Source organism: Pyrus communis, chromosome 8 (assembly GCF_041283825.1).
Source record: "Pyrus communis isolate YQ-2024b chromosome 8, ASM4128382v1, whole genome shotgun sequence".
Classification (NCBI taxonomy): domain Eukaryota; kingdom Viridiplantae; phylum Streptophyta; class Magnoliopsida; order Rosales; family Rosaceae; genus Pyrus; species Pyrus communis.
Genome location: NC_142572.1, coordinates 21,709,981 through 21,735,992, shown reverse-complemented (window position 1 = coordinate 21,735,992; position 26,012 = coordinate 21,709,981). Strand labels below are relative to the sequence as shown.

Here is a 26,012-nt window from a genome sequence, read left to right as displayed (position 1 = left end):
TACAATCCACCCCACTTAGGGGCCCGACATCCTCATCGGCACACTTCCGGCCAGGGATTAGCTCTGATACCAAATTGTCACATCCCCGCCCAGGCTCCCACCACATCCCGAGCTCGACTCCACCGTAACACGATATTGTCCGCTTTGGGCCCCGACCATGACCTCACGGTTTTGTTTCTAGGAACTCACGAGCAACTTCCTAGTAGGTCACCCATCCTAGGATTGCTCTTGCGCGAACTCGCTTAACTTCGAAGTTCCGATGAACTCCAAAGCCAGTGAGCTCCCAAAATGCCTCGTGCTAGGTAGAGATGGGAATATACATATAAGGCTTACATGATTCTCACCCCTGGGCCATGTGGGATCTTACATTTACTGTATATCTATTTTATTTATAAATTATATTTTCAAATAAAAAGTTTGAATTTGGATGTTGGATCACCCAACAATCCAAAAAAAAAAAAAAAAAAAAATCTCCACTACCTTGCAGCAAGGGAAAAATTCAAGTGCGCGAACATTGAAACAAGCTAAACTCAGGGTGCTATTATTAACACGCCCATAAACACTTGAACTCAAGGTGTTATTATTAACACGCCCCTAAACACATGAACTCAAGGTGTTACTATTCACACACCCCTAAACCCTAAACCTCATGGGCTTCTATTGCTTCTGCTGTGCCTTGGGCCTTCCCGAGGGCATGAGTTTGGATTGCATCACTCTACGCCTAAACCATTAACTTTATTTATTTTATGTTTTGTTTTTATTAAATTTTTTTTTCTCATACCACAACACCAAACTATCATCTTCGTATTCTACAAAATATATTTCAATGAAATTTTTTCTTATAATCCATGTTAAAAAAATTGAAAACAAGAATATAAGTATAAACCTAAATCTAAAGGTATTTGAATCTAAATAAAGTAATGTAGGAAGAAAAAAAAATCAATGGAAAGAAAAGAGAGAAAAGAAAAAAAAAAGTATACGATCGGTACATACATACCGATTCTTTCACCGGAAATTCGCTATAATTGAGCGACCTTCTCTGAAAAAAGTCGCTAGACTTGAGCGACTATGTTAGATAAAAGTCGCTAGAATTTAGAGACTTCCTTTGAGACAAGTCGCTACCATCAAACCGATTCTCCCCTTCAATTTTTTTCTTTTTCAGTTTTTTTATTTCCTTTTTATTTATTTATTCTTTTGGTTAATTTTTCTTTTATTTCTCTTACCATAACAACAAACTATCATATTCTTATTCTTCAAAATATATTTTTATGTGCAAAATCTATTATAATTCATATTAAACACTTGAAATCAACGATTTAGAATCTAAATTTAAAGATATTTTTCTATTTTTCAACTTTAAAAATCAATAAAAAAATATTTCAGGACCTAATAAATGGTAGGATCACATCCAAAGGTCTTCCAATAATTTCCTTAACTCTGACGCAAAATATTTCCTAAAACTAAAAATATCACAAAAAATTGTGAGTTATTATATAACCCACAGTTTTCCAATCGATTATGAGAACTTTTACAACATTCTTTATAAGTTAGAATCATTCTACTCACACCACATGTTTCCTAAATTGAATTTAGATTTTGGACACCAATTCTTGGTGTTGTTGACCGAGTCCCAGGTCAACTAAATCCAAATAGAGAGATTTTACATTTCATCAATTTAAGGATCTTTACTAGGGATGACTCAAATAAGGATATTCACTCAGGAGAAGTTTATATAAAGAACTAATTTCTATTTAAGTCTATCTTCTTACAAATTATACACACATATTTATAGGCCGAGGAAGAACTCTCCCGAACCTCACGTAAAACTATCAGGGGACAAAAGACATATTCCTCTTTTGTCCATTACTTACATAAGATAAGGAGGAACATCCTTACATCACAATTAACTTTACCTTACAATACTCTAAATGAGATTCCTTAATTTACAACATATCAATTACTATTATACGTTTCCTCATGTTTGCTTGTCACGTCTTGACTTGTCACCATCCACCATGCTTCCGCATGCTTTAGTCGCATCCATCATTAGGCCAATATTCATCATCTAGTTCATCTAAGTCATCATATCTTCCCCTTGAGTATTGTTAATTCCAGAATAACTATTCTTGTTCTTGTTACCATGTGTGTAGCTGTGGTGAGCTTCTTGGGGTTATATCATGGATGTGTATGTCATTTGCAACATGTGCTCCATAAATGGGGGCAAGCAATTTTAGTGGACAGTATGATGACTCATCAATGAGTCTTTGATACCGATTCAAAGAAGCTCCACTAAAATTGATGTCTGTCATGTCACCATCCATTAAATATTTGAATCCATATCAAATATTTACTGGACGGTGACGTCAATTTTAGATTGCATGAAAGAATCTCTCATCCAGAAGACGAAGCATAACCTTGATATATTCGTACTAGCATATGAACTTTAAATCCATTCGTTTCAAGAAATAAACTTCGATATAACTTTTTGACTAAGAGATGGGAGTTTGCGCTTGCGAAGTCCAGAGTCAATGACGCGAGACTGACTGCGAACAAGTTTCCGCAATTCGCGTTGCAAGCACCACCTTCCTAGCTAGCGCTAGAACTTGGAATCAGCACCTCTTCCTCCTTCCCCATTTGGATACATTGGAATTGGACAGGGACAGACAGTCATCAACGGATGGGTATGTTGAGTCCGCTGATCGAGCAATCTCTGATGCACTTTTCTAGTAAATAATAAGCACCTGATATCGTTCGACGGCATCGAACAAGTCTTCACGGTAGCACGCGGTAGAGTGGTGATTTCTTTCTCTCCTCTTCTAGATTATCCGCCTCCGCCTCCGCCGCCATTATTAACCTCTGCATGCATGTTTTCGTGATTTTTCGACTGATAAGACACCAACATCCTCAAAATTAAAGTTTTCCTAGGATTCCATCAAGACCCCTAAACCCTAATTTAGCAACTAATTAAAAAATATGATTAGCTCACAAGCAAAGGGGGAACTTAATGTTTTTTTTTTTTGGGACATATGATACGAGGACGGGGATTCAAACTTTGGCGCAAAAAAGGAGCACACTGCTCTAGCTACTTTGGCTAAGCTGAAGTTTGAAACTGAAGTTTCTTCTTCGTAAAAAATACATGCAGGTTTATTATTTTAGTTATTATCCTTATTAATGATAATTGTGGAAAGATAATTATGTGTTTTCAGAACTAGATCTGTAAACAAGCTGAGTCAAATCGAATATCACTCTAGCTTGTTTAACTTTTTTTTAGCTCAAGCTAGGGTTGGAAGAATTTTTGGAAGGATCTTTCCTGCTTGAAATCCAAAACCTCGGAGTTCCAATAGAATTTACCGAAGACTTTCAAGCACTTTTGCTTTCAAAATCAAAATCTTTAACCTCTCATATTGGGTCAAACCAGCTTAAAATCAAGTCAACCAGACTCGTACTTTTAACATTTAATGACGTGTATGGTTGTGAATGAACTAAGAACAAGAGGCAATCACAACGTCTTTCATTTTACTTGAACACCATTCAGGATCAATGTTTCTAATCCACACACTAGGTTCTTCTGTATACACGTCCGTTCGCCCGCTTCGATTTCCTTCCGTCTTCCAATGAAGCTAAGACGGATTCGATTTGGTCAACAGTAATCTCCCCGGTGCATCGCCTTGATGACAAGGAAGGCTGCCTTAATACCGTGAGTAACGAAGATCCAGCTGATGTGTTTGTCCCCATACCAGCTTCAGCTGATGCCTCCACCTGCGCACCAGCTCCGGCTGATCTGTCTATCTGTGCACCGGCTTCAACCAATGTTTCTGTATTCGCAACAGCTTCAGTTGATACCATGTCAGGTGATGATTTCTGAGTACCAAACTTTGCCTTGGACTTGCTAGGCTTGGCTGCAGTAGTCTTTTTCGGTAGAATCTCCTTCTGTATCTGCATTTCAGTCCATTACCAGTTGATATTTTCAGTTTTCGATAAAAAGTCATGGTTTGGCGTAACAAGTTATTCCTACTATTTCCCATTTCTCATTGATATCTTACAGATTCTTGATCAGCAGAAGAAAACCAAACTGCTAAACATACCTAGTGCAACTTTCAGAATAACCATACAATAAGATCGAGATGCGCTACCGTGTCTGAAGAATCCTCCGACATTGAGCTCCTACTATTGCTGTCACCTCGTACTAAGATGAAAGAACGAACTGTGCTCAGTCCATGCTTACTGGATGAGGGCAGAGAATGACTTGGCCCCCGACCTAAGAAGGATGACTGCAAAATTTACCAATAACAGAGTTGTGATCAAATGGCATGTCTCACAAAAACTTGGCTAAAACACCAGGGCTTTTGTTTCTTTGTGCTGTTCCGAAATAGCAAGATAATATTCATGTTGCATCTACTTCTATATCAAGTTACCTTTGATGATATGCTTCTGTCTCCTCCAGCGAGCAGCATATTGGGGAAGGCTGCAAAATAAAACAATATGACAGATAACGATCGAGTTAAAATCAAAATGAAATCAGCAGACTACACGGAAAAAATTTACACAACGGCAATATATGATAAATAACAGATCTTACAAGGGGCTTTGGCCTTCTTAGTATCAGACGCAATATTCAGTTTCTTTATATGACCAAAAACTTCTCTTGAACTCTCATCCTCTGCTGGTGACAAGAAGGTAGCCTGCATTTCCTGTTTCAAATCAAAATGTTCTTGTAAGTTAAAAGAATATGTACAGAAAAAATGACATCAAATGCAGTTAAAGAACGTTAGCATGGATAAATGATTTAAACAATGAAAATACTCCACCGTCATAAGGTATAGTGGACCTAAATTTGAAGACGCATTCAATAAACCGATAAGAACTCACAGCTTTCTCAGACAGGCACTGTTTAGATAGTCTCTTTTCTGTCTCATCATCGTCAGATGATAAGTATACATCATCGTTATCAGTATACAGTAGAGGCATCATTTGCTTTATTTCTCGTAAGTTCATTCGCACAGCATTTGCTGGTGCTGAATCTTCTGCTGCATCGTCATCACCAAGCTCTTTATCTTCTGCATTTTCATCACCAAACTCTTCATCTTCCTGTCCATCTGTATCTTTCTCTTCAACCAACGCTGTTTTTTTCCCTTTAGAACCAAACTTCAGCTTCTGCATAAGTTTTTCTGTTCCAGAGGCATCCTGTTGCTCGAGCCACTTTTGATGGAGTTCATTCCGTCTTTCATCATCAACTGGCCTTTCTTCATATCCAGTTGCTATCATATCATTAAGCTCTGCAGTGTCTCCATCATCCTCATCTTCGTCAGTATCTTCGAACCGATGTAGGTCATGATCACTATCATCTTCTTCCTCAGCTTCATCGTCCACAAAAGCTTTGACAGGATCACCAATTGGAGATGAAGGCACGTCAGCCACTTCAGGAGAACGAGGAGCAATATTTTCTTTGTCATTGTAGTCCTCTTCATCAGAAGAACTACAAAGAGAGAAGTATCGTTGTCCATTTACCAGAAATTTTAAAACAAACAGTATCCAACTCAATTAATTTTAGGAAACAGTTGAATGCAACAATGACACAAACTACTTGAGTGCTTCACCTTTACAAGATATGAAGACAAAAACAAGTAACACTTACACATCATCAGGAGGAGCAGAGTCAAGTTTTAAGTTCATTGCAAGTATGGGCGCTGCAAAAACCTCTTCCATCGGACTTTTGGGATCATCATTTGGCAGATCATCCTTGGAGTCAGTAGTCTGGGAATCAAAAAACAGGTCCTACAACAATGCACAAGGTGAAATAGTTATGCTCAAATACAAAATCTTCTAGAATAATGACAAATCTGGTTGAAATGTAAAAGAACCTGAGTATCATCAATAGGTGCTCGAAATGTTTGTTTGGGTTCCTCGTCAACATCCTGCAGTTCAACAAATACATCCATTTACTGAATCTCAAGTCTGTCTCAACTTAATGTAAAAGACTATCTGAAGGGTTTGACAGAAAGAATATTTTAAGACTACTTCAGGTATAACATAAGAAGGATTGAAATGATAACAATATTGTTCTTGGATTACCAATTAAAAAGCCCTCTTTTTCCACATTGAAAACCGTAGCACTAGCTCTTTCCAAATCACAAAATTTTGTTTGCGTTAGTATTATAAAAAGTAGCTCATTACTCAAATCCATGGATGCATACATCCCTATCCCATTATTTGTTGTTAAGAAGAAACACTCGGTCAATGCACTTTTACATCTACAACAACAACAACAAAGCTTTTTCCCACTAAGTGGAATGCACTTTTATATCTATAAAAACAAAATTGATCAAGAAACTCGAATTCGATTTACCGTCCCAGAAGGAACATTTTCACCGCTTGAGTGCTTCTCCTTATCATTAGACCCATCTTTGCACACCTCATTTGCACTATACCCCTTTTCGGTCTGAGATGCAATTGGCTCCTCAGTTGCCGCTTTCAGTACCTTATAATCTCCTGTATTACTACATCTGCAACACTCAAAAGACCAACAACGAACTATTAACTATTTAAATAAACACTAAGACCCTACGAACATATCTACAGTTATAAATAGAATACCAACTTTCGTGAAACCTCCAGTTTCCTTTTCCGAATCTTCTCCAGAACTGAAGATATCGGCTTCTGAACAAGCGGTATGGGTTTAAATGCTGCATCTCTGGTTTCTAACACGGGGAAGATGATATCGAATAAGACACAAGTAAGACTATGCATGGCAAATTAACTATATAATTAGCATCACTTTGTTTGTACCTCGCAAAAGTCTCTGAGATTCAGCATGCAGTTGCTTCAGATGCTCTTGTCTTTCCTACAAAATCAGAATAATTTAGGACTAAGCAGAACAGTATAAATTAATTTCAAACCAATTTTACTGAATGCAACGCCAAATTCCGCAATACTTTTTCAGTCGTTCTCTTGCCCTTGACAGCCGCAGCTTCGCTCTTGGCCCTCTTGCTCTTCTTCTTGTTATCTTCTTCCTCAAAGCCATCAGAACTACACCTTTTCTTATCCGTCTCTTCTACCCTCACATCCCCACTTCCTTCCGGCATCTCCCAGTTTCGATCTTTGCCTTCTTCAACAAACTCCTCTTCCACAGAATCAAAATCCAAAACCCTCTTAGCTCCATTGCCGTCTTCACCGCCACCCAAACCATCAAAATTTGACTTCATTTCACTTTCACCGCCCAAACCATCAAACCCGGAATCGATTTCACCTCCACCGCCCAAGCCGTCGGAACCAGAACTCATTTCACCTTCACCACCGCCCAAGCCGTCGGAACCAGAATTCATTTCACCTTCACCACCGCCCAAACCGTGAAACCCGGAATTGGAATCCCCTTCGCCGCCCAAACCTTCCGATCCCAACCCTAACCTCGACAGCTCATTTGATTCCCCCAAGCTTAGAGCTTCGAATTCAGAATGATTCACTGGGCCGCTCTCGGATTCGTGGACGGGAGGCTCTTCGGAAACCCTAAGTGCTTTCTTTAAGCGCTTCAGCTTCGTTTCGCGGACCGGAGGAGCAGCCTCCAGTGACAGCAGCTCGAAGTCATCGTCGCTGTCCATCTCTGCAATTGAATTCCTCGGCGTAATGGGTGAAGAAAAATTAAATTAGGGTTTAGGGTTCTATAAGATTATGAATTTTTGGGGCGGATCTGATCCAATACCTGAGGAGAAAACAGAAAAAGGGCAGAGATGTTTAAGCGCCAAATTATTTAAATTTCTTTTGGGGATTTGTCAGTGCCGCCAAATTTATCTGCTCTTTATGTCACGACCGTGGGATTTTTCTAATTTTGGTTAGCGGTTGTGATTGTAGCTTTGAGGTCAAAATGTTTTATGTCATTTTTGTGCATGGGTCATGCTAATCTTCTCTGTATCGTTCCAATTTTATCAAATATCCTTAAAGGGATTTGAGGTCAAAGTGTTAGGTAATTGCATACCATTTTTTTGGAATAAGTGATAGTGATATTTACTACCTTATTTATCAGTGAGTTTAAAATTTGAAATATGTGTATTGGATCAAATTTCAAAAATAGAATGGTAAACATTACCTCGATCACTCATTTGATTCCTCCAAGCTTAGAGCTTCGAATTCAGAGGGATTCACTGGGCCGCTCTTGGATTCGTCAACGGAAGGCTCTTAGGAAACCCTAATTGCTTTCTTTAAACGCTTCAGCTTTGTTTTGCATACCGAAGTACCAGCCTCCAGTGACAGCACATCGAAGTCATCGTCGCTGTCCATCTCTGCAATCGAATTCCTCAAAGTAATTGATGAAGAAAAATTAAATTAGGGTTTAGGTTTCTACAAGATTATGAATTTTTGGGGCGGATTTGAACCAAAATACCTGAGGAGAAAACAGATAAAGGGCACTGATGTTTAAGCGCCAAATTATTTAGATTTCTTTTGGGGATTTGTCAGTGCCGCCAAATTTACCTGCTTTCATGATGAAACATCAGGACCGTCGGATTTTTCTAATTTTGGTTAGCGATTGTGGCTTTGAGGTCAAAGTTATAGGTTGTTATATACCATTTTTTTTTTTTGGAATTAGTGATAGTGATGTTTACTATCTTATTTATCGTCGTGAGATGAGTTTAAATTTTGAGATCTGTGTAGTGGATAAAATCTCAAAAATAGAATGGTAAACATCACCATCAATTGAGGGTGGTGAGCCAAATGCACCTTTTTTTAATGCATTCAATATTATCTACGTTTACAATGGGTTAAACCATAAAAACTTGGTTTGAATTCGCCTTTAATTCATAAGCACTTATTCAATCGTTAAAGTGGCTTAGGTTTACATGTTCTCTTGGATTCATAAACGTATTCAATCATTAAGTTCAACAATGTCAATATACTCCAGCATTTTAATAGAGAGTATTTTTTGAAATTTTCACTAATATTATTCCAAAATTTCAATTTACGTAAGAAATTTTATATCACGATATTAATCGTACACCTATATTATAACACGTGGTTAGCTGTGTATCACTCTCAAATTCTAACTCTGAAGCACAAAACATAAAAAGAAAGCTGAACACGGAAGATTGAGCCTTGAAATTCTTTGAATTTGAATTCACTTACGCGCTCACTTAGTAAAGTTCATGAACCATTCTCAAGCAAATCAAAGATGAGTATTTCCAGTATAAATTAGCCGTAAACAGGCCAAAGTTCCTCCAGGAGAAAATCATTTCACGAAACAAACGAAGATTTTGGTTACTCGGACCATCGAAGATAAACAATTTAAATTTTCAAGAAGATAGTCGAGGCTACCCGTAACAAGATATCATGAATTTTTATCAACGATGTTTAAAGCCGTCGTGAGACAATTCTACGTCGTTTATAACAATAATGATTCACATATCAATATCCCACGTACTCTCGGCTGTTAACCTTGGCATCTTTCGTTCCTCAGCCAAATTGACAGACGCTGAAACCTGGAAAGAATACAAGAACGTTATCAGGAAACGCTTGATTTTAAAACAGACAAGCAAAACGCTACAAGATTCCCAGAGTACACCGAGTATGAGGTAAAAGTCTCTTTACATAAGAATTTCTATGATCCGTCTAAATTGGAATAAAAATGTATTACTAACATTTAACTGATGGCAACATAACGATCGAACGACTCCACTGCAATACTGCCGTGGACATGAAGTGTTATCTTTGATGCTACTACCACCAAGTTTCAATCCAACTACCCCACTAGTAGGACAAACCACAGTTGTAGCTCTGGTCACCGCCACAACCACAACCCTTAACGCAAAACACATCAGACGGCCTTGTTTTGCAACACACTTGAGAGTTGGAGGAACTGAGTGTGTTGCAAAATTGATGCTGCTTCTTTGCAATTCATAGGACAAACTGTTAAAATAAACCCTTGTATAATTGGACTGACCGACATACAAAATGACATAACAAAAACAAAATTTCAACTTCATAGGGGCAAACTGCAACCGTTCCAACAGCACCCTTTCCGGAGTGCCACACACATCCGATTTCACAATCATCAACTCCATCAACACCCTCGTGTGGAAAGACCAATGCCACCCTTGTCCCGCAACTGAGGTTAATCAATTCTTTAGCATAATTAAATTTCCCTCGAATACTAACCGAATGCAACGACATCTCCTAAGTGCTAAAAGCATACCCTACTCAATCTACTCATATGCGCGGAAGCCCAAGATGACACAATTGTCGACAGAGAGAGGAGATCGTTTCCATAAAACACATACTTACGCCATAATCGATTTACACTCACTATGTTACTTATTCAAAACTAGGACCATAATCTGAAAGCAGGCACAAATCATGAACAACCCAAAATTCAAATTCCATACTTCATTCAAGCATCAAAATTATAATTGCAGTTAGAGCAACCAAATCAAAACCCACTAACTAAACCAAGAAATATCGATTTAAAAAGCTTAATTACCTTAAAAGTGCCATTGATTTTAGAACTCCTCGACCACTCCAACCCCAACAGCTTGCTCGAGGTCTGGTACGAAGCCCTGAACACATCATCATAAAACCTCCGGGACACCGCGAAATCCCACGATTCCTTGGCCAAGTCGTAAGACGGCTCAAACGTCGTCGCTCCGCCGTGCAGATAAGAGTACTTGAACTTCCCGTTCCTCGAGCCGAGCACGTGATTCGCCGACACCTTGTTGGCCGAATCGAGCACCAGGGTTCCGTCAAGAATCGTCCGGTTGTCTCCCCTCATGTGAATGTAATTCAAATTCAACGGCTTCCCCGCAACCCTAACCGAGCTCATGAACTGAAACCTAAAGTCCTGCACACACCCAAAAGACAAAAGCCACCATTTTTACAGTTGAATTCACACAGGGCACCCAATTGAAACCACACCCAGTTGCCGAAATCTGCTTACTTTTTTGGGGACGTTGTAATCGACGATGAAGAAGCCGGGTTTCTCGACGGCGAGGACCAGGCCGTGTAAGCTGGGTCCGGCGGCGAAGGTGGCGTCGGTAAGTGAAGCTCGGAACTTGACATCGCTGGCGAAGACGGCGACGTTTGCGGCGGCGCCGCTCTTTTCAGTGTCGTAACTGCCCTTCAGAGATGCCTTCATCGTGAACGATGTGGGGGGTGGTTGGGAGAAGGTGAGAGGGAGAGGAGATGCCTCTGGTGAGGGTTTTAAAATTGTTTTCTTGCGAATTTGTTCACTTTGGAAATGTCTCTGTTTTTGGTTGGTGGTGCGATAGGGCGCCTCCCTCTACACATTTTTTTTGGTTTTAATTTTTTTGCCAATTTAAAATTTTTTTTTCTATTTATTTTAAATTATAGCATACAAGGGGAGGTCAATGGCAAAGGATCTCTGGATCCCTCTCACCAAATTCATCAATCTGAACTTTTGAAATTTAATTTAACGACTAAAAATAAGAGTTCATTTAAAAGTTATAATAGTTTTAGCTGTTTGATCAAATTTCAAGAGTCTAGATTGATGAATTTGGTAGAAGAAATCCGAAAAAGATCTATTTCTAATGGCAAATATTGTTTCCTATAAACAATAATTACTTTCGTGCAGATTCAGCAGTTGTACCATTATCATAAGGATTACTATTTACCGGTTGGAATGTATAAACTAAAATATATATTTTTTAATTTAAAACCTAATTTTATTGATACAGTACATATATTTTTGCCGGAATATTGACTCTTGGTTTTGTCATTAATTGATTTCGCACTGACATGGATATTTTTGCCGAAATGTGGACCAGATTTTTTTGCTTTTATCGTTACAATGTTTTTCTTCCATCAAATTTTGCTGAAGGTTATAATTTTTATGTATATTTTTGCGGAAATAAGTTGACTAGGTTAGTGTGAGTTGTGATCTTTTTACAATTGAGTTTGAACCTTTCTAAGAATAACTAAATTTTGAATATCGATCAAGTAAAAAACATAAAATTGTAATTTTTAATATAACAATTAAAAGAAATGTTAAGGAGACTTTATCAAAAATAAGATTATCTATGTCTGTCATCTCATATTTTTTACACAATATTTTATAATGTTGAGACAAAATTTAACGTTGAACTATAAGATGGTAGAGAGAGAGTCTCCAACAAATATATATGGCAAGGAAACAAAACTCACAAAGTTAAACAAAACAAATAGAAACAAAGAAAGTTCTCTATAACTCATTCTAGCCTATATCAAGACACAAACTCAATACTTACTATAAACTCTCAACCTACACAATCAACTCAAATTGGTTGTAATTGTAAACATATTCAATGAAGCATCCACAACCAAAATACTTTGTAACAAATTACGGCGACGGATGACGAACGACATGAATAAAAAGTGTATGATTTGTTTATATACCTTATAATCTTAGGCAAAATATATACATTCACTAATCTAAAATCGATAGTGAATATCATCGCTAATAGGGCTTAAGCGTAAGAACCTATAAATGACAGTAATAACGAGTCAAACTTAATAATGTAGACTTGTAACTAAACAGAGCATTAAAATAACCGATTCAATAAGAACGATGACTTTAACCTAGACCCACAAGGCACACCCTTCAGGGGGTAAAAATGGGATTCGACTCATCTTTCAAGGCCAATCCAGTAATTGTAATAATGGTCATTCAACTTTAATCAAATTTGAGCAATGGTCCCTCAACTAAAAATTCATTACTATTGGTTCCTGAACTCATCAAAATGTGTAGATGGTCATTTTCGTCAACTTCGTCCGAATTTTGTCAAAATAAGTTATGTTGGAAGGATCATTGCTACAATTAGGATCTCTTAACTAATCAAAACGTGTAGCTACGATCATTTTCGTCAACTTTGTCAAAATTTTGTCAAAATGAGTTATGTTGGAAGGACCATTGCTACAATTTGGTTAAAGTTTGAGAGATCATTGCTCTAATTGAATTAAAGTTGAGGAACCATTTCTTCAGTTAGATTAAAGTTGAGGGACTAATGGTAATTGATTTTTAGTTGAGGGACCATAGCTGCACGTTATGATGAGTTAATGGACCAATGATAATGTATTTTTAGTTAAGGGATCATTGCTCCAATTGAGTTAAAGTTAAGAGATCATTGCTATAATTTACTCGGAAGATAAAGAAAGAGAGAAAGTGATATATCTAACGGTGAGATATGAAGAATCTATCACCAGTCCTACAGGTGATGCTGTAGTCTACTACTTCCATTTCCCACCCGAATATTCAATCAAGGAGGGATCGCTTGAGTTCCCGCCCAACAGAATTTGGCGCGTTTTCTAACCATCTGAAAAACCCTCTTTTCCCGCGAGCTAAAAAGTCCCTTTGCCCACTAGCTCTACCCTCTCAAATCTCAAACTCTCTCTACAAACAGTCCAATAGCTCTCTCTCTTCCTCACACCCCCCCCCCCCCCCCAACCCCCCTTTACGTATATCCGTCTCTCCGATCCGGATAACACCCCAATCACCTCGCCCTTCTTCGTCGTTTCGGTAATCATAGAGGGAGAAGTTCGTGGAAGGTTCTATTGCTCTTTGTTGCTAACGAAGGTTTGTAATTGTGAGAAATTAAATTTTAATTGTATGTGCCCTAGTTGATTACCGATTAGGGTTTCAATTTGGGATCTGACTTTTATGCTGGATGTATTTGTTTGAAATGATTGTTTAAATTACTCTGTGTAATGTTACCATGGCCTGAAAGCTTATGTTTTCCGGCAGCGTCTCCGGTGGCTGGAGTGAATGAAAAAACAGCAGTGGTGCTCCCCGCAGTCGTAGAGTAATCTGGTACAGTTTTTCTTATCACTGTATATTTTGAGGGTTTATTTTCTTTCAATCGTTGATATCAGCTGCTGAATCTGAAAACTTATTAGTCATTTTTATGTTTTTGATGGAGTTAATGTAATTGATTGATTTAGAGCGCGGGTTGTCTTCATGTGAGGCTTTTAAGACACGGGTTTTGTTTCGAAGCTTTTAATATGACCTACATTTTCTGAAATTTGAGGCCGTTGTGTTTTAGGACTAAGAATTAGTTGAGAACAATTTGTTTCGTTTTATATGTAAGTTTGATTTCTGTTTCAGGGAAAGCATCTTGTGCATTTTAATGATCGTTTGTGTACTAATGAGAAGAACCTGAGCTTTATATCTGATGGAGTTGAGAAGTTGCAATCATTTGCACTTTATCCAGGCTCTGAAAGGTGGTTTAGTGATCAAGACTCTGAATGTGGCTTGCGGACGACCAGTACTCAGATTCAAGGAGTTGAATGACATACATGAAAGATTAGATGCCAAAAATGGTGTTTCGTTTCCAAGAATTCCACCAAAAGATGAGTTCAGGGGATCGCTTGTCAACAGCAACAAGGCCATGGGTGAAAGTCGAAGCAGGCATACTGTGCGAAATATAACAGTCAAAACTGAACCTGAAGCTTATGGTAGCAGTGATGGCAAAGCCGGAACAAATAGTGATTTGGATGGTTTTGGTGATATGACACTGAAGCAGATCAAAGAGACATGCAAGAAAAAGAAAAGAAAACGTTCAACGTCTGTTGATTTGAACAAAATACTTGAAACTTGCTCACCTGCAAAGCATGAGTGTTCTGAGTCACAAAATGTTGAAGAGGATGTTGATCTCATAGAGCCTATTAGTAAGTGGAAACACTCGAAGAAGGCAAAGGCCAGGACTAAGAGTAAGCTTAAGAGAAACGTTTCCTCTACTATGTCTAAAAGGTCCACATCGACTATCACATCTGAGCCGGAGTTATTCCAATTCGATCGAGATGTGATTGCATCTGGTCTCAACATTAAAGTAGAGGTTCCTGAAACTGAGTTTTCAGATATCCAAAACACAATTCCTTTTGCTGGTGGTACCTCTTTGTCTTGGGACAATCAGGAGGGTTCTTGCGGAGTGGTGCCTGATGAATCTCCTGCGACAGCTGCTAATTGTGTTTACGAGACTGAGTTGCCAATTTCTGAAACTAAAGAAAGTCAGATTTGTGTTGTTAATGAAGTCTTCTATGAAGATTTGGAGTATGCAGTGGGGCCTGATGAATCTCCTGCGACAGCTGCTGATTGTGTTTCCGAGACCGAGTTGCCAACTTCCAAAGCAAAAGAATGTCAGATTTGTGTTATTAATGAAGTCTTCTATGGAGATTTAGAGTATGAAGTGCTGCCTGATGAATCTCCTGCGACAGGTGCTGATTGTGTTTCTGAGACCAAGTTGCCAATTTCCAAAGCAAAAGAAAGTCAGATTTGTGTTGTTAATGAAGTCTTGTATGGAGATTTGGAGTATGAAGTGGTTCCTGATGAATCTCCTGCGGCAGCTGCTGATTGTGTTTCCGAGACCGAGTTGCCAATTACCGAAGCAAAAGAAAGTCAGATTTGTGTTGTTAATGAGGTCTTCTATGAAGATTTGGAGTATGCAGATCCCATGCCTATTCAGATTGTAACGACCTCAGATTGGGATATTGTTGAGGCAGATGATCCAGAGTTCACCAGCTATGACTGCTTGGATTTGCCTCTATTAGAATATAACATGGAAGGATATATCACGGATTCAGTTCTCCCTGACAACTTCATTGAAGTAATATGTCCGGCGCATGATCTAAATTTTTATATGCATGACAATATTTCCTCTGAGGATGAAAGGTTATGTCAGGCTAACAGCGAGACCCAGGTTCGACTATCTGAGGTGGTGGGTGATTATCTCTTCCAGTGCATGGGACCTACTAATGGAAGTGATTCATGTCTGTCTGAGCCTGACATGAAAGACGATTCACCGTCGAATGTTGAAACCAGTGCTGGCCCTGCTAGTGATTGTGATTCGGGCTCTGGTAGCGCTATGGTTTCTGTTGCTGATGATTCTCCCATGGCTGAGGAGGAGAAGCAATCCCACAAGCCTGCCTGTGCTGGTGCAGATAGAAACTTGTCTCGAGGGATCTTTTCTTCTGATGCTTCTGACGAGCTTATGACACTAGTGAGTGGTGGGAGTCCTAGTTTAAACCAGCAGCGTCCTCCTCAAAGGCTCTTTCCGACCAGAAAGGTACATAGCATCTATTGGTTGTTATTTTGCTTTATCCTAGTGAGGAGTTTGTTTCTCGTTAACTGTTTTCATGTGCAGGTCATTTCTCCAACTTCCCAAGAAAAACTGTGTAAGGCCATGAAGTCAATTGAGTTACACAGTGAAGAACATCCCGGTAAGTGTTCAAAGCCTGTTGTGCTTTTCGAGTGACCATCATAGCACTCTCTGTCAGAGAAACAAAATTTCGCTCAAGTGTTCTTAATATTTAAGCTTTCAGTTTCTTATGCCTTTTCATAACAATTCATATGAAATGCCAAGAAATGTTTTCGGTACTTTGAATTTTAATTTAGTTCTCTGTTCATTATTCCATTTGCAAATTGGGCACATTGTTATCTCTTTTCTTCTACATGTATTTGACTTTCATGGTTTTCTGATTATATCAGGTTGTAAGGGGAATCTACGTTTTGGAGAACAAACCGAGAGTACGATTGGTGGAGTCCAAGGGCCTGATCAGATCAGGAGAGCCAAATTCTCTATCAAAGCGCAAAACAACCGGAATCCAAAGAACGAGAATATTAATTCCCACCCTAATGGCATCCCTAAACCTTCCAATGTTTCTGCAGCACCACCTCGTTTTACCACAGGGTGTACTTCTATCCGAACTTGTTCAGAAAGCGCCATTGCATTCTCACAACGCCAGATGCAGGACATTGAATCCCTTGCAACGAAACTCACGAATGAGTTACAGACCATGAAGGAAATTGCAGAAGAAAGGTTGCTGCCTGAAGCCTACCATGGTACACCCTTGAAATATAATGCGAATGAGGTACCCTAATACTTCTCTCAGATACGTCTGCTGCTGCAACATTTTATCATGTATATATGCAACAATTCTGTGTGCTCATCTATGAGCTTCCAATGGAAAAAATTGCAGTTGCGGAAGGCTATTAAGAACGTAACGAGAGTTGAAGCATCTGCGAAAAGATTGCTTTCCCTGATGACGAGGGACTGTAGCCGGTTTTGTAAAATCATGGTTCGCTCCTCATCCTGTTTTCTTTAAAATTTTCGGTATTTTTTTTTCGCAGTTTAAAATAATCATCACACTCTTTATGTAAATAAATTAAGAAAGAGAGCGAATGATGACTGTTTTGGCGTTCTAATAACAATTCTATTTACTTTCACTGTCGTGTCCGGCGGCATGAATTTGATCATTTCTGTTCATCGATTGCAGAAAATGGCTGATAATGGCGTCGATGCTTCTGAAAACGTTGCAAACAAGGACAAGGAGAGGAAGAAAATTGTGTTTGCTGATGAAGCTGGGGGGAAGCTCTGCCATGTCAAGTTTTTTGAGAATGACGTGGCAACATTTTTGTGAATATACATTTACGAGTAATGCTAGAAAAATCATGTATTTATAATCTTTTTGCATAAGTAATTCAGTAAAACCATTAGGGGCAAAAACGACAACTTCAATTTTTCAAATTTCCCCCTTGGTCCGAAGGGTCAGAAAACAAGAGCTCCCAAATCTCAGAAAACGCCTCCACAATAACATCCTGGTAGTGGAGGGAATTCAAAGTCAAGAAGCAACGGAGGAGCTCCTCCAACTCCTTGGCCTCGAAGATCTGCTTCTCCATGATCATCTCCATCATCGACCGCCTGAAATCCTCGTAGGGATCCTCCGACTTCTTCACCACCGCCACGCTCTCCCTCACCTTCCTCTCTCCCCCTCTGCACGACCTCATCGGCCGCAGCACCGTCTTTATCTTTCCGAACTCTCCGCCCGTCGCCGCCGGTTTCTTCGAATCCAAATCTGAAATCGATCTACGAACCTTATCGTAGTCGCCACCGTTAGGTCTCTTCTTGCTGCTCTGCTTGTGCGATTCCGAGATCTTCTTGCCTATCGTCTCCATCACCAGCGAGAATTCATTCGAGAAGCTGCTGGAAGAGTAGATCGGAGTTCTGCTTTCGTCGCTGTTCTCTTGGCTGCCGTCGAATTCGCCGCTGGACCAGTTTCCCGAAGAAGCATTTATAAACGGAAGTTCCGGTTTCGCTTTCCGTTTCGATTTCTTCTTCCTCTTCGTCTTCTCCTCCTTCCGCTTCTTCCTGTAATAATTCTCGGTTTCCGAAATCGGCGGTATAAAATTATCTTTGTAGTTATTATAATTGTGATTAAGTTCGTCATTATCCGCGGATGATTTGATTTCAACTTTACAGTCGGAGATGAATCGCGTGGATGACCGGGACCGGCACGATCCGCAGCCGATGGATTTTGCGGGCTTGGAAAACACGCAGCGCTTTACGGAGTGGTGCTCCGGTGTGGACGGCGGCGGTGCCGGGCGGTTGGGGAACCCGATGTCCATGGCTTTGGCGTTTACAGGGGACAGCCGGTATATTGCCGGCAAAGGGGAGTGGTGTTTGGGACGACAGAATTGGATTAGGGAAATAACCCGGGGGAATTTGAGCTTAAAGTAGCGTTTAGCCATTAATTAAGCTGGAGATTAAGCGATAACAGATGGAGAATTTGCGGTTGGATTATATAGTGAGGTGAGGCCGGCTGTATAAGCAGAGGCAGCGAGATTATGATTACCAAATCCAATTTATCCGATGGATTAAATTAAGAGAGATGACGTGTGCATGGAATTCTCTCTAGTGATTGTATGGTTTGAAAATGTGTTAAATAAATGGCTAGGTTTAAGATTAGTTAATTGATAATCAAATTACTAATCAGGTTGAAAGCTACTTAAAAAATAAAATTAATGAGTTTTATTTTTGATTCAGGTTGACGAGTTCCATGCAACACTTGATAGGGCGGCGTTAGTATTGATAGATTACGCATCAATAGGAAGGCGTCACGTACTAAAGTGTTGTACAAAATAAAATTAGGTTCATTTTTTTCATCAAAACTAAAAACCAAACTAGAACTATTGTTTGGTTCGGTTTTCTTTAGTCTTTCGGTTCACTTTGTGTTCTGTTTTTTGGTTCAGTTTGTGTACTGAAAACCGATCGAGAGGACAAATTCATCAAATTAGTATAATGCAGTGTAAAATAATTAGGTTTAATTCCATATTTCGTTTTCAATATGAACTGAAAACCACTAGCTGACAAATTCGTTGAGGAGCTGACAGCCGGATAGATGCAATTTTGTATGACACGTGTACAAACAAAACCACTACAAGACAATTTGTAGAAAGTTTCTTCTACTATACAGTGTGCACACGCGCTTTGACTTCTTGACTTTGCACTATGGGTCGAGCTGGAAGCAAGTACGACTTGGGCCTTCGGGGCCCGGGAGATAAGTATTGTGGCCCGCAACGTTGGAGTCACTTGTGACGTGTGAATTGAATAATTTTTTTTTGTTTTGGACAAATGATAATAGTTAGTAGGTTCAATTGTTAGTTATCGAGGGAGAGGGATCAATGAGTATCGAACTTGCACCAGAGTGTATAAGCGTCATTTCTTTCGCCACTAAGGTAAAACATCATCTGTGAATTTTTTTTGTTTTAAAAAGGCTACTCTTACTACACTTTGTATCATCTCTTTAATTGAGATGTGACCCACATGTGTTGGTAGACCTACTTTTATTAGAAAGATGATACAAACATATGGTAAGTGTAGTATTACTTTTTTGTTTTTGAGTTTTGTTTTTTGTTTTTGTTTTTAGGCAGTGAGATGACGTGAGCTTAATTAACATTATTCCATATGGTAGTGAAATCATAAAGACCATACATGTGAAAAATCATTCAATTTGGAGATCTTTAGCCATTCATTTATATATCAAATAAATAAACGGTTCATCATAAGGATGCTACTTATTATTAAAACCGTCGATTGATTTGACATTGATGGCTAAACGAGCTCTAAATTGAATAACTTTTTGCAAATATGATATTTTATGATATAAAGAGAATGAACAATTCCGATTACGATGTTTGTAGGGTAATTATATGTTAATCATAATTGGAGGGACAGGTACAATCCCTCATGAAGAGAACACAAATATTATTCTTTTAAACATCAACAATGGATCGGTTGAAACTATGGGATGGGAATATGGATGCAACATGGGTTTACCAACGCTTGCTAGAGCAATGTGTTCCATCATTTACATTCAAGTTCAAAGCAATTTTATTGAAATTTAGATGAATTTAATGTAATTACCATATATCATTCACAAACAAGGAACAAAATGCCAACATAACAACGACAATGGTTCATGAAACATATGACCGGACATTAACTAGGTCCTATATAATTTAGTGATACATTTATACGCATTGTTGTTGATTTAGTAATAATTTCTTCACAATATTAAAACGTGTCACAAGTTTGAATTTTCCTGATGATTTTATCTCAAATAATATTTATGTATGACAAGTTGAAATTAACTAGTTACTTTGACTTGTTTGATGAGGAATGTTAATTAGTTGTGGTAAGGGTTAAGGGGTCCTAAAATATGCATGTACCCTTAAAATGGTTCCAAGCCATGCGAGACCTACGCGCAAGGAGCACCTTAGACAACGAAACCTCTCTCCCTCCCTCTTACCTTCTCATTTCCAATACCAACTTAATCTCCTACTAATTAAAATTAAAATTTCCACAATCTCCCTTCTAATTTTAAAACACACTAATCCTTTAGGGGGAGAAAGGGGAAAGTTTCCCTTTTCCTCTTTCTCTAATTTAATCAATTTATCTCCTCCACTATCCCCTAATTACATAGGTTCCTCAAATATTTAATTTTACATTTTTTTTACAATTTAATTAATTTCTATGAGGAAGCTGTGCCCTAACCTTGACAATCAAGATGGCCTGGCTACCGTCCTCGAGGTGCCGATTCCAGAGGAAATGTTCACCAACATGGGCAGCAGTGCCGAGTTGCAGTGGGCGAATCTCCGTTCTTCCATGAAAGCTCATCTCTCGTCAGGATCAAACAATGAGTTCATGGCATTGCTCAAGCTTGTTGGTTCTCCTCTCATTCCCCTTCAGGTTCATTGCGACAATGCACTCTCCCGCCCTATCAAAGATTGTTCAATCGTACGTAGTCTTATCCTAACTTGTCAAATAATATAGTTTTCATTTTCCATTACGTACCTACGTAGATCGATAAAAATCAAACGAAATATAAAATTTGCATGCATGCATGCGGGTAGGAGGCTTCGACGGCGAATTATATAGTGCAACAATACGTGGCGGCGACTGGGGGACTGGCGGCGTTGAATTCGGTGAATAGCATGTGTGCTGTTGGTGAGGTGAAGATGGTGGGATCGGAAATGCACCAAGGTGATAACGATAGTGTACACGTTCAGAGCAAAGGCAATGGCGAGGTTGGTGGGTTTGTCCTATGGCAAAAAGACCCCGACCTGTGGTACTTGGAATTGTTTGTTTCCGGCTTCAAAGTCAGTGCTGGAAGCGATGGCAAGGTCGCATGGAATCAATGCGGCTCGCAACCTTGCCATGCCAATAAAGGGCTCCCAAGACCCCTCCGCCGCTTCTTTCAGGTATATACATTACTTGAAAACAACGCATGCACATTTCCTTACAAGAGTTTTTGCTATAAGTGTTTTTATTATTTATTAAAATCAAGTGTTTTCTTGGAAAAATACAGAATATGTGTTTCTTCGCAAAGTGATTATACGACCTAGAAACGCTTACTAATTATTCTATCGTTTGAAGCACTTTTGGTTGTCAGAAAATGTGATTACTTCATCATAACTTGTTTTCTTCGTAACACGATTAAGTGACAGAATTAACTTTTGTTTATTGATTAGGGTTTGGATCCAAGGAGAACAGCCAACTTGTTCCTAGACGCAGTATGCACAGGAGAGAAAAGCATCAACAAAGAAGAATGCTTCATCCTCAAGCTAGAGACTCCCACGGAAATACTCCAATCCCAAAGCACGCCCCAGACTGAAATAGTCCACCACACCATCTGGGGCTACTTCAGCCAGCGTACGGGACTGCTAATCCAGTTCGAGGACAGTAAGCTGGTCAAGATGAGGTCGCGAAACGACAGCGTTTTCTGGGAGACGACGATGGAGACGGTGATCGGGGACTACAGATACATCGACGGAATAAACATAGCGCACGCTGGCAAAACGTCGGCGTTGCTGTACAGGTACGGACACGCTTACAACCAGAAGAGGAGGATTGAGGAGACGTGGAAGATTGACGAGGTGGATTTTAATATTCGTGGGTTGTCCACGGATTGTTTTCTTCCTCCGGCGGATCTTAAGAGGGAAGATGGCGGTGGAGATCAATAGCACGTACCATACGACTGTTTGTTTTTAAAAGAGACTGTTTTGTTTGGTCAATTTATTTTTACAGAACCAATACAAAAAACAAAAAAGAAAGAAGGACGAAGGGGGAACTGCATGTACATATAGGTAAAAGCAAAACTGTTTTTTCTCATTGATGCCTGTGGTTTTTGAAATTAGAGAGAGCAAGACGAAGAGATTGATTAATTTTTGGAATTAGAATACGTTGTGTATGTGAGTTGATCTTTGGCGATTCATAATTTGGACCCACGAAATAAATCCCACATGCATGCAGCATGCGTTATTGATCCCAACACTCCTCTTTAGACCTAACATCTAAACCAAATCAAAGCTTTGCTTGTTTCTATATACTAATATGCACCTTGGTTGCTGCGCTCCCCCGCATGTAAGTGAAGAATGAATGGAAAGGGATCCTCCCTTCCACCAAATCCAACAAATCCATCAATCCGGACCCTTGAAATTTGATCAAACGGTTACAAACAGAGACCCTCCTTTAAAAGTTATAATAACTTTAGCCGTTGAATTAAATTTCAAGAGTCCGGATTTGTGGATTAAGTGGAAGGAATCTGGAGAGTATTTTTTTCGGGAAGAATGAATGATCTTCCAAACAAAAAAAAAAAAAAAAAAACAAAAGTGGGTGAGTGAAAAGCATGGCGAGAGAGTGAGTTTGACTCGCAAATAATCGACAAGTGGACCGATCCTTTTGGGTATGTGTTTTGATTGGCCTGTTCAGTATACTATACACAGGCCCAATCAAAAGTTGGACCTAGATAACTTTTAACAAAGCCCATAGAAACTCCCCAGATATCCATTCAAAGCTCAAAGCAAAAAGGAGTGGGCCGGGCCACCAAAATATCAAAATCTGTTTTCCAGTTGGGTAAAACCCTAATTCACATAAACCCCTATATAATCTCGATCCCTCTCCTTTCCGCCTATCAATCTTCTCCGCTCTCAGTCGCTCTTCAACTTGCAATCTCCGCAGCCCCACCGTTTCATAAATCTCCTTTCTTAAGATCCAATTGTGGTTTGGATCCGATTGGGTTTCGGATCCGAATACATAGCGTCTGTGTTTTCTGAATTTTTGTTTGGATTGTCTGTGCTCGCGCCTATGTTTGTGCGCCATGCATCTGTTTACCCTCTCCTTCCATGCCAAAGAATCAACGGTGGAGGAGCTTAGAACGGATGCATATATCGATTGGTTGGCTTACCAGCTCACTGCAGATTGTTTGAGTTTGCTTTTGGGTCAAATGGACCTACCGATATATTTATATCCTTAATTATGTTTAATTAATTTTCTTAATTATGTTTAAATTAGTGTGGGTGGAAATTCAAAAGGCAAATGATGAATTTTCTTTTCCGCTTATTGATATACTGAATCTTCTGTGTTGACATAAACTCCGCTTATTATCTGATGCCATTGTTTTCTATTTATTTATTTTATTTGTGAAAAAATTAAAGAGAGTTTTAAGAAAATACATTTCATTTTTAACGAAAAAAATATTTTTACTTTAAAAAGTTAAAAAAACTAACGGAAGTTTGAAAATTTTAAATTTTAACGATAAAAATAAAATAAAAATTTTAAGTTTTAACGATAAAAATAAAATAAAAAGTAAAGTGAATCAATATTAATTTTTTAATATAAAAATATGACTTTTTGATTTCTTAAAAAGTCATTCGTGATATTATTCATTTACAACATATTTTTATCATTTTGACTAAAACTCAGTTTTTTAATTTTTTTCATTAGTTTATTGATTTTAAAACAATTTAGTATCTTTGTTTTGGATTTTTAGTGACGGTTTTGGTTAGGAATTGTGTTAACAATTGTTTCGATGGAGAGGAAAAGCAGACGGGCGGACAGAATCTGATGCTGTGTAGATTGTCTGCAATTTCCACTTGTGTGGAATTGTCTATGAGGATGATTTGTTTTTTAATTTTGTAAAATATTTTCATATTTTTTTCTTGTTTTTAAATTGGATTGAAATTGAATTAGTAATTAGGAGTGTAAAGTTTGAATCGATAGCGTGTGATTAGTAGTTTAATTATTATAATTTTATATAAAAAAATCGAAGAAAATGGAGGCTTTCTCCAAATGAGATGTTAAATTTTAAACATTAAAATGATAGTTGACAGTTTATGTGTCAATTTGACATTTTGTATAATATTTTGCTTTACCCGATATATTAAATAATAATGTTATTTAATAAACTTTTTATCTTTTTGTTGAGTCTAATAATTAAGCCAATCAATCAAATATTTCAAAAACATAACAACATTTATTATATATTATATTAATCTATTAAAAAATCATTTAATGAATTTGACATCTGCTGTCAAATTTGATAGCAAAATGTTTTGTCTTCAAATGACTCAGCACCACGTAAGAAATTGAAGGCTTGGTTGGAGAGAGTTTCCTGCTATTTTTTACTGTTGTATGCTTACATGGCAATTTTGACATCTTCTTTGGAGATACCCTCAATAGTCAGCCTATCTTTTCGAAGTTTTGAAAGTTTCATAAAAGCATTTCATTTTTTTTTAATTACCATAGTGTGATTTACTAGCGCAATGAATCAAATAGTTGCAAAAAATGATATTGACAAAGAACAACTTAAAACGATAGAGAATATTAGCAATAATTTGGTTAATAAAAAGAAAAAACGAGCCCCATCTCTTTTGTTATGCTCTTTTTCAAAAGCTTGATGTATTTTGAGCCATTTTTCTTATAAATTTTAAGAAAAATTAAACTTTAATATTTTGAATAAAAACTAAAATTATTTAGTCGATCCCTACGAATTCTTCTCTTCATTTGCTGTTTTTGTTTTCGTATTCTTAATTTTTTCCGTTAGATTGGTTGGTTCTTTGGGCTTTAAGACCATAGACCTTTGCAACCAAGCATGCGGGATTCTTGTGGTTCTGATGAATCTATCTACAAGAGAATAAGGAACGGAGAGCTTTTCCCCTTTTCCGTCTGAGTCTTTGGTCGTTATACCAAAAAAATTTTTATACAATTTGAGGAGAATAAATTGAAAATTTTGGTTGTATTGGGTCCAACGATAACAAAGTGATGGTCCGGGTGATTCATTTCCCTCCTTAAATGGGCTTACTCAGACAGCGCTGTCGGCCTCAATGAAATATGGATGGGTCGGGCCTTTTTCGGTTTAGTTGAAGCCCAATGGGCTTCTTGAAATCTTAAGGGGATTTGAAAAAATCCATCTCCAAATTTCATTTCCTATCCACTAATTAAGATTTTCTTTATCAATATTTTAAAAATATTTTAAGTACAACCTCTATTCCTATTGATTGGAGTAGAATTGTTTTAGGAAGCTTAACTTCATAATTTTTTAAGCTAAGATTTAATTTAAAAAATATCCATGGATAGTCCAATTGTTGGGAATGAATTATAGGGCCGTATTCACACGGTACGTTTTGTATTCGATTCATGGTACTGGTGAATCACACGATAGTAATCAGGAAAGGCCTGAATTACTTCTGCAAGTCTTTCTAAACCCTAGAAAAGTGAATTGCCGTGACAAAAACACTAATCGATCCCTTTTTTTTTAATATAAAAATTTTACTTAAAAAATAGAGTGATTGGAGATGCGCTAATGGATTGGTAGTCGCGGTCTCGTGATGAACGTAATTAGAAATTAAGGAAGGTTAAGCTTATTTGCTGTCGTTATCAACCAATAACCCCACTTGCTTTAGCTGAGGTTGACTATTTAAATTAGTG

The 26,012-nt window shown here is 38.2% G+C and overlaps 5 protein-coding genes, 1 long non-coding RNA gene and 2 other non-coding genes across 9 annotated transcripts; 4 read left to right on the top strand and 4 right to left on the bottom strand.

Annotated features, from left to right (window-relative positions):
• Nucleotides 1–3,368: 3,368 nt before the first annotated feature.
• LOC137718687 (uncharacterized) lies at nucleotides 3,369–7,785 on the bottom strand. Its single transcript, XM_068458234.2, has 11 exons — nucleotides 6,933–7,785; nucleotides 6,787–6,841; nucleotides 6,599–6,698; nucleotides 6,347–6,503; nucleotides 5,862–5,915; nucleotides 5,636–5,775; nucleotides 4,870–5,476; nucleotides 4,580–4,691; nucleotides 4,416–4,465; nucleotides 4,134–4,271; nucleotides 3,369–3,936 (listed from the first exon to the last, which is right to left on the bottom strand). Exons 1-11 carry the CDS (start codon nucleotides 7,593–7,595, stop codon nucleotides 3,559–3,561), a joined length of 2,454 nt encoding a protein of 817 aa, XP_068314335.2. The 5' UTR covers nucleotides 7,596–7,785; the 3' UTR covers nucleotides 3,369–3,558.
• Nucleotides 3,780–4,392, top strand: LOC148695352 (uncharacterized). Its single transcript, XR_015965765.1, has 2 exons — nucleotides 3,780–3,917; nucleotides 4,046–4,392. It is a non-coding gene; the product is annotated as an uncharacterized LOC148695352 (long non-coding RNA).
• A 52-nt stretch (nucleotides 7,786–7,837) lies between the features above and the next one.
• LOC137718884 (U6 spliceosomal RNA) lies at nucleotides 7,838–7,939 on the bottom strand. The gene has a single exon (XR_011065966.2). It is a non-coding gene; the product is annotated as a U6 spliceosomal RNA (small nuclear RNA).
• Nucleotides 7,940–9,258: 1,319 nt separating this feature from the next.
• LOC137718205 (outer envelope pore protein 24B, chloroplastic) lies at nucleotides 9,259–11,264 on the bottom strand. 2 transcript variants are annotated; one of them, XM_068457705.2, is made up of 3 exons: nucleotides 10,916–11,259; nucleotides 10,463–10,819; nucleotides 9,259–9,464 (listed from the first exon to the last, which is right to left on the bottom strand). In XM_068457705.2, the coding sequence occupies exons 1-3, from the start codon at nucleotides 11,111–11,113 to the stop codon at nucleotides 9,384–9,386; spliced, it is 636 nt and encodes a 211-aa protein (XP_068313806.1). In that variant the 5' UTR covers nucleotides 11,114–11,259; the 3' UTR covers nucleotides 9,259–9,383. The 2 variants fall into 2 exon arrangements, with proteins under 2 accessions (XP_068313806.1, XP_088554284.1); XM_088698158.1 differs by lacking the exon at nucleotides 9,259–9,464 and adding an exon at nucleotides 9,551–9,864 and having other exon boundaries at nucleotides 10,916–11,264.
• A 1,991-nt stretch (nucleotides 11,265–13,255) lies between these two features.
• On the top strand, nucleotides 13,256–17,471 carry LOC137718068 (uncharacterized). Its single transcript, XM_068457580.2, has 7 exons — nucleotides 13,256–13,546; nucleotides 13,715–13,780; nucleotides 14,075–16,031; nucleotides 16,110–16,185; nucleotides 16,454–16,836; nucleotides 16,945–17,043; nucleotides 17,242–17,471. Exons 3-7 carry the CDS (start codon nucleotides 14,142–14,144, stop codon nucleotides 17,383–17,385), a joined length of 2,592 nt encoding a protein of 863 aa, XP_068313681.1. The 5' UTR covers nucleotides 13,256–13,546; nucleotides 13,715–13,780; nucleotides 14,075–14,141; the 3' UTR covers nucleotides 17,386–17,471.
• LOC137718576 (uncharacterized) lies at nucleotides 17,465–18,557 on the bottom strand. Its single transcript, XM_068458125.2, has one exon. It carries the CDS (start codon nucleotides 18,491–18,493, stop codon nucleotides 17,480–17,482), a length of 1,014 nt encoding a protein of 337 aa, XP_068314226.1. The 5' UTR covers nucleotides 18,494–18,557; the 3' UTR covers nucleotides 17,465–17,479.
• Nucleotides 18,558–20,524: 1,967 nt separating this feature from the next.
• On the top strand, nucleotides 20,525–22,494 carry LOC137716744 (DUF620 family protein (DUF620)). The gene is made up of 3 exons (XM_068456121.2): nucleotides 20,525–21,041; nucleotides 21,158–21,505; nucleotides 21,776–22,494. The coding sequence occupies exons 1-3, from the start codon at nucleotides 20,778–20,780 to the stop codon at nucleotides 22,265–22,267; spliced, it is 1,104 nt and encodes a 367-aa protein (XP_068312222.2). The 5' UTR covers nucleotides 20,525–20,777; the 3' UTR covers nucleotides 22,268–22,494.
• Nucleotides 22,495–23,613: 1,119 nt separating this feature from the next.
• Nucleotides 23,614–23,701, top strand: LOC137718908 (small nucleolar RNA R16). Its single transcript, XR_011065987.1, has one exon. It is a non-coding gene; the product is annotated as a small nucleolar RNA R16 (small nucleolar RNA).
• Nucleotides 23,702–26,012: the final 2,311 nt, after the last annotated feature.